Source organism: Nelumbo nucifera, chromosome 7 (assembly GCF_055504915.1).
Source record: "Nelumbo nucifera cultivar China Antique chromosome 7, China Antique-T2T, whole genome shotgun sequence".
NCBI classification, from domain to species: domain Eukaryota; kingdom Viridiplantae; phylum Streptophyta; class Magnoliopsida; order Proteales; family Nelumbonaceae; genus Nelumbo; species Nelumbo nucifera.
The window spans coordinates 9379248-9386239 of NC_142655.1; the positions used below are offsets into that span (position 1 = coordinate 9379248).

The window sequence follows — 6992 nt, forward strand, 5'->3', positions numbered from 1 at the left end:
TACTCCTTCCAAACTGAGCCTAAGTGATATAATTTTAATACAGGTTTGTATTTGCACAAAATGAAAAGATATAATTTTAATACAGGTTTGTATTTTTGCACAACATCACAAGAATCACCTCTATTCTTTTACCCATATATCATCTAAGAAGGGGTGAAAGTTTGATACCCGTTTTGAAGAATTGATTTACACAAATTACAATCAACTTAAATTTTCTCCCTTCTATTTAATCTTATTCAAAGGTAAAATAACAAAACCAAGTTAACATTTAATGTCATAATGTACCAACTCCATATAGTTGGTACAAGTCAGAGGACTTTGCAAACAATACGACGTGGGAGATTTCCCATCACAAATTTATCATTCTTGTTTCTAAAGTTTTTAAACTAATTCTCATTTCAGAACAAACGCATGCTTAATAGTTAATAATATATGTAGGTATAGAATTTAGACCAATTCCAAGAGTTTGTATCCCCACTACATCTACGTGAACCAAACCCAACCTAACGAAATTTTCAATACCGTCTCAAGGATTGAAAGAACAAGCTATGTACGGTACAGGTGTGGGGATATGTATCTTATCTTGTCTAGAATGATAAAATATTAAAACAGCAACAAATATTTGAAGAAAGGTCAATTGCAATTCCGCAGCCTAAACATACTACCAAACTTTTCGATCCAACTCCAGTCTCAAAGTATTTCACATTAAATTAATCAATTCAAAAAGCAGTTTCTCTAACTTATCTCCCATTAAAAAATGAAGAATAAGGTTCTGAGTCTTATGACGATGGAAGCCACAAATGAAACATTTATGTCTGCTCCGACATTTTGGACGCAGACTCCAACAGTGCTATTTAATTCATAACTCAATTGGGTTTGTGATGAAAGTCAAGATTGGCAGCTAACCTTCATTGATGATGGTTAATTATAGTCTTTCTTGCGTCTTCATCTGGGTCTTATCCTCTTCTATATGGGCCATACATATAACATTGTTAGTATTATATGTAGATAAGGGGTTAAGGGCTACAAGTGAAACCTAACTCAGAAACATATACAAAGCATATATACCTTGCATAGAGTCACCCCATCAAGTAATCGATCTCCATTAATTTGCAGGAAGCTGATATTGCTTTCTATTTTTGGTAGAACATCTGATACTGCTTTCAGGCCTGGTTACAGTTATTGAAGCAATGGCAGGTACATTTCTTAAATTCATTTCATCATCATCATCATAAATATCCCAATTATATAGCTAGGGTAGTTTACATAAATCTTATTTCACCATTACATTACATTCTGTTTAATATCATATCCATTGTTAAATTATGAGCACTTAAATCATTTCTTACCGCTTCAATCCATATTCTTTTTTGTCTACTCTTAACCCTTTCAGCCGCTTCAATTCGTAACTGATTACTTTTTCTTAACCCATTGATGTTACAATTCATCTAATTCCTTGCTAAATCACAATCTATAGGTGTTTGCTATGGAATGTTAGGCAACAATTTGCCACCCCCAAATGAAGCTGTGGATCTCTTTCAGAGAAACAACATTCGGAGGATCAGGATTTATGCTCCAAATGATGCTGTCATTCAGGCGCTTAAAGGCACCAACATTGAATTGATGATGGATGTCCCAAACCATGAACTTCAGCGCATAGCATCAGACAATCTCACTGCTGCCTATGACTGGGTCTACTACTATATTGTGAACAACAGGGCTGATGTGAAGTTCAAATACATTGTTGTGGGTAATGAAGTAAGCATGGATGACTGGAGATATGTCCTTCCTGCCATGAAGAACATTTACAGTGCAGTTCAATCAGCTGGCCTACAAGACCAGATCAAGGTTTCGACTGCGATTTACTCAGCAAACCTCAGTGATAGTTATCCTCCCTCCAGATCAGTTTTCAGAGGCGATTTGCTGCAATACCTACAGCCAATTGTTGGCTTCTTGGTGGAGAAAAGGGCACCATTGTTTTGCAATTTGTACCCTTATATCAGTTATCTTGAGAACCCAAGAGATATTAGGCTTGACTATGCCTTGTTTACTGCTCCATCGGTTCTTGTATGGGATGGCCAGTATGGATATCAGAACCTCTTTGATGCCCTTCTGGATTGTGTCTATGCTGCACTTGAGAAGGTGGGTGGATCCTCTGTGGAGGTGGTTGTATCTGAGAGTGGTTGGCCGAATGCAGGTGATTTTGCATCGACTACAGAAAATGCTCAGACTTATTTGAACAAGTTGATTCAACATGTGAAAGGGGGTACTCCCAGAAGGCCTGGTAGGCCCATTGAGACTTACATCTTTGCAATGTTCGATGAGAATACCAAGACTGGACCAGAGAGGGAGAAACACTTTGGGCTATTCACTCCATATAAGCAACCCAAGTACAACATCAATTTCTACTAAGAGTGATAAATGGGTACTCTACGAGGTGTTCTTGTCTTGAATAAGGGATAAATAAATTGAGGGTCCCAAGGGGCCTCTAGTTATTTGATGTCAATCTTGTTCTTTGTTTCTTTCAATTTATGTATTGAAATGAAGCCCATTTAGGGTGTTGGTCATGTTAGTAGTTGGGTGTGTTTTCTTTTGTTGTTTAAATTTGATTTTTTATATAATGAAAAGGTTTTTTCTTTAATTTTTTTTATATATATATATATAGATGGATAGAGAGAGAGAGAGAGAGAGAGAGCTCTTTTTTTTTTATTTTTTTTAAACAGCCCTTAGACTAAATTTGTTACACCAAATCTTCTTCCAGTACAGGAATAAGAAAGTCAGTAGGTGAGGACCAAGTAGTGATCTTACAGACATGACAAGCAAATTTTGCAATTACATGGGCAGCTCTATTACCCATCCGAGAGACAAAAGAGATTAAAACATAATAAAATTCTTACAAAAAATTCCTACAATAAGCAATAACTGTGTAAAGTCGCCAAGAAACATCTCGAGAAAGGGAGCTCTTTCCTTATTAGAGCAAATATGAGCAGTGGTTAATTTCAATTCTAGTTACAGCTAAGAATAAGATGAACCAAACCAGGCTAATTATAATTATCCCAAGAGAGAATGAGGAATCCATCTACTTATTGTATGTATGGTAAATGCTAGCACTACCAGAATATCCATCACTGATCCAAACACCGTTTGTGTTTAGGCTTTTTGTGATTTGAAAGCCCACTGAGGGACTGGGCCTACGATGATGGCATTGTTGTTAAATATTTCACTTTCGAGTATAAACAAGCACAAGTTGTTCGATGACTTGAAAGCAAAATTGAAAAAAGATTATTAATGCTATTAAAAAAGAATTAAAAATTGTTGTAGCCACCGGTGACGACGACTAAGAAAGGTCCACTTCCACCACAATGATTACTTTGATTGATCAGCCATAGCAATTGGGCTTCTCATAAGAAAAGTCAAGTTTGACAGCCCATCTTCATGGAGTCAATGGTCTTGCTAGACCCACTGTCCGAATGATCTCTTACAGACTTACACTACACGTATAAATGAAGACATATCACATACACTGATTGTGATTGGTTAGTGTAGAAAGTGTAGGAGAAAGAGATAAATTTGCTCACCAAATAGGTCATCAAGAGTTGTTCGATGAGAATGAACCCGACCGGGAGATGGGCAATTTGGTCTATTCAGTTCATGTAAGTATAACAACCTCTGTCCTATATCAGTTTCTTCGAAGAGCGATCTATTGGGCCCATATGTAGCCCATTTGTATCCAAAATAAAAATCTACTGAGCCCATCAGCCTGCCAAACCTTCACAAATATTCTTTCCACTAAAAAATGGACAAATCTGGTTGCTATGGGCTATGGGCCCATGTATTGGAAATTAGCCCATTGCTTTCTTGTTTGATATTACATTTGAACCCACTGATCTCGCACTTCAAAGAAAGGAGCTAGGATGTCCTACCCATAAACTCTTTCCACATCCCTCCTTACCCACAGCACACTACATGTGCGAAAGTCTGTAGAGTGTGGAGTGTGGGTAGGAGATCCGATTGAAAAGAGAAATCTCAGATTACAAGAAAGAAAGGAAAGAAGTTAATCCTGGAAATTCCCCAACCCGAATTTCCTGAAAACAAAAACTCTGAAAACACATCCAGCCACGCATTGAGAATATCTCTTAAGTGGTGCAAATCGGCCATTTGAAAATTTGCAACAATTTGAATTCAATTCATGGGTTACAGTAAATTACATCTCTTTGTGACACAGAGACACGAAACGAGATCACATCTGCGCCCCACAAACGTCCCACATGCACATCTCAGCATAAATTGAGAACATCTTCCAAAGTTATCAGTGGGTTGCAAGGGAGTCCTGACTATGCTTACAACAAAGTTGTGTTAAGACATGCTCAATTAACGCAACCCCAAGAAATGTTGATAATTTCCTCTCACGTGGATTACAAAGAGGCAGTTTGTGAATTAAGATCTAGTAGCTATTGGCTGCTTCATTAGATTCAAGCTTAAGTTCAATTCGCATATGAGCCTATATATTGAATTCAAGCTTAGCTTAGACTGAATCGAATCAAGCTATATTTGAATGTATAGTTTGTAAAAAGCTCATTTGTGTCCACTTCTATTCACGATTATAGATATCGTTGATGTCGTTGCTAGTTGCTAGGAAACATCTTAGGTTGTCTCAACTTTGGACTTAGAGGCAATGGCGTTCTTGCACCTTGTCGATGTAGCATTCCTTTTGTGTATACTCTTCTTCCTTATTTTCTGATTACTTAAGAAGAAATGCTACTCCTCGTCTTTTGTACAACTTTTTAATTGCATTAAGACGAATACTAATGATAATCATCATCTATCTATGCTGATTCTACTGGGTGATCAGTTAGTCGTAGGACCCATTTGAGGGTGGGACCTCATAGTCATATAAGAAGCAATGGAGCATAGAACAAGTGGCAAGTTATGGGCCCCAAACCCATCTTATAGGACCCAAGATATGTCCACTCCTGCCCTTCCCCTCCTGTTTTTTACAAATCCATAGACCATAGTCCGCAGTTACTATACAACGTGAGCATTTAATCTCTTGTGTTTGTGTACAACGGACATGGTGACTTGCAAGTAAGGGGAAAGCTAGATGAACCTTTCTAGGTTCAGAGGTGATTCTCAGGCCAGATTGGCAAAGCAAGGAGTCATGCCCTTGATCACCTTCAGAGTGTCCAGACATGGCGTATCTTCCATCTTGCGTTGCTTGTTTCTTCCTTCACTTCTTGTTCTCCATTGTTCATCAAACACAACCCAACCTTGTCTGAGTTGTCTATCATGGTCTTCTCCCGATGGGCCGAATGGTCATTAATATCTTTCTTTTCTTTCTCCTCCTTCCTTGGTTACGTGAACCGATGACTTGATAGCTAGTGTTCAAGTTCCTTCAGGTAGCATACAATTATCACTGAAGTTAGATGCACTACTTTGAGATATAAATTGGATATGAGGCACAAGTGCTTGTGATCATCAGAGTTCGACAGACTTAAATCTTGAAGGTGTCAATCGATCTATGTCTGTTCAGTCCTGTTAGGAAAATTACAGTCGATCCAAAAATGGGTGACTCTGTAACTTGGATGGCTCCATTCAAGGGCTTGTTCATCCTCTGGCTCTCCTTCCAATTTGGCATGTTAGTTTGTGGAGGGAGAAATAAACTTGACTATTCATTCCTTGAAACCTCTCCAATAGTGACAGGTAAACTTTTCAGCTCTTGTTCTCTTTCCCTGTGCTTTAGAGTTTAGACTATGAACCCACTGGATTTTCATGGCTTTTAGAGTCACCGTGGTTATAAATTTTAATGCCAGAGTCAAGTCTGCAATCTATTGATGTTTCAGCTCATCCTGCCCTTGGTAAATTAAATGCATTGCAGGTGCACAACCAGTAGGTGTTTGCTATGGAATGCTAGGCAACAATCTGCCACCCCCAAATGAAGCTGTGGATCTCCTCAAGAGAAATAACATTCACAGGATCAGACTTTATGCTCCAAATGATGCTGTCATCCAGGCTCTGAAAGGCTCCAACATTGAACTCATACTGGGTGCCAATGAAATTCAACGCCTAGCGTCGGACCCCGGCGCTGCGCGCGACTGGGTGAACCACTATGTGCTGAACAACAGGGATGTGAGGTTCAGGTATATTGTGGTGGGTAATGAAGTAAGCATGAATGAATGGCCGTTTGTTCTCCCTGCCATGAGAAACATTTACAGTGTAATCGAGTCAGCTGGGTTACAGAACCAAATCAAGGTTTCAACTGCGATTTACTCAGCAGTCCTCACAGATACCTACCCTCCTTCCAGATCAGTTTTCAGACCTGAATATCTGCAATTCTTGCAGCCAATAGTTGGCTTCTTGGCGGAGAAGAGGGCACCACTGCTTGCTAATCTGTACCCTTACTTCAGCTATATCAATGACCCAACAAACATTAGGCCTGAGTATGCCTTGTTCACTGCTCCATCAGTTACGGTGCAGGATGGTCAGTTTGGATACCAGAACCTGTTTGATGCCCTGGTGGATTGTGTGTATGTGGCACTTGAGAAGGTGGGTGGATCCTCTGTGGAAGTTGTGGTAACCGAAACTGGTTGGCCGAGTGCTGGTGATTTTGCATCAAGCACGGAAAATGCACAGACTTATTTGAATCGGCTGGTTCAACATGTGAACGGAGGGACTCCCAGGAGGCCTGGTAGGCCTATTGAGGCTTACATATTTGCAATATTCGATGAAAATGCTAAGTATGGGCCAGAATCGGAGAGACACTGGGGGATCTTCTATCCAAGCAAACAGCCTAAGTACCAACTCGGTTTCACTAATTCAGAGCCATAGATGGCTTTTCCAAGTGGTGTTCTGATATTTTTCAATAAGAGGGATAGACTTGTATCCCATTATTTAGTGGCCTATGGGCCAATATGGACTTTATTTTCCTTTCTTTTGAACTATGTATATGTATGCCATATATAAAGGATAGTAACCATAAAAGATACATTAATAAA

At 39.2% G+C, this 6992-nt stretch overlaps 2 protein-coding genes across 2 annotated transcripts; both read left to right on the forward strand.

Moving 5' to 3' along the window:
- The first annotated feature begins 1010 nt into the window (after positions 1–1010).
- Positions 1011–2641, forward strand: LOC104613461 (glucan endo-1,3-beta-glucosidase, basic vacuolar isoform-like). Its single transcript, XM_010281286.2, has 2 exons — positions 1011–1197; positions 1478–2641. The coding sequence occupies exons 1-2, from the start codon at positions 1191–1193 to the stop codon at positions 2410–2412; spliced, it is 942 nt and encodes a 313-aa protein (XP_010279588.1). The 5' UTR covers positions 1011–1190; the 3' UTR covers positions 2413–2641.
- A 2796-nt stretch (positions 2642–5437) lies between these two features.
- On the forward strand, positions 5438–6992 carry LOC104613462 (glucan endo-1,3-beta-glucosidase-like). The gene is made up of 2 exons (XM_010281287.2): positions 5438–5700; positions 5876–6992. The coding sequence occupies exons 1-2, from the start codon at positions 5562–5564 to the stop codon at positions 6823–6825; spliced, it is 1089 nt and encodes a 362-aa protein (XP_010279589.1). The 5' UTR covers positions 5438–5561; the 3' UTR covers positions 6826–6992.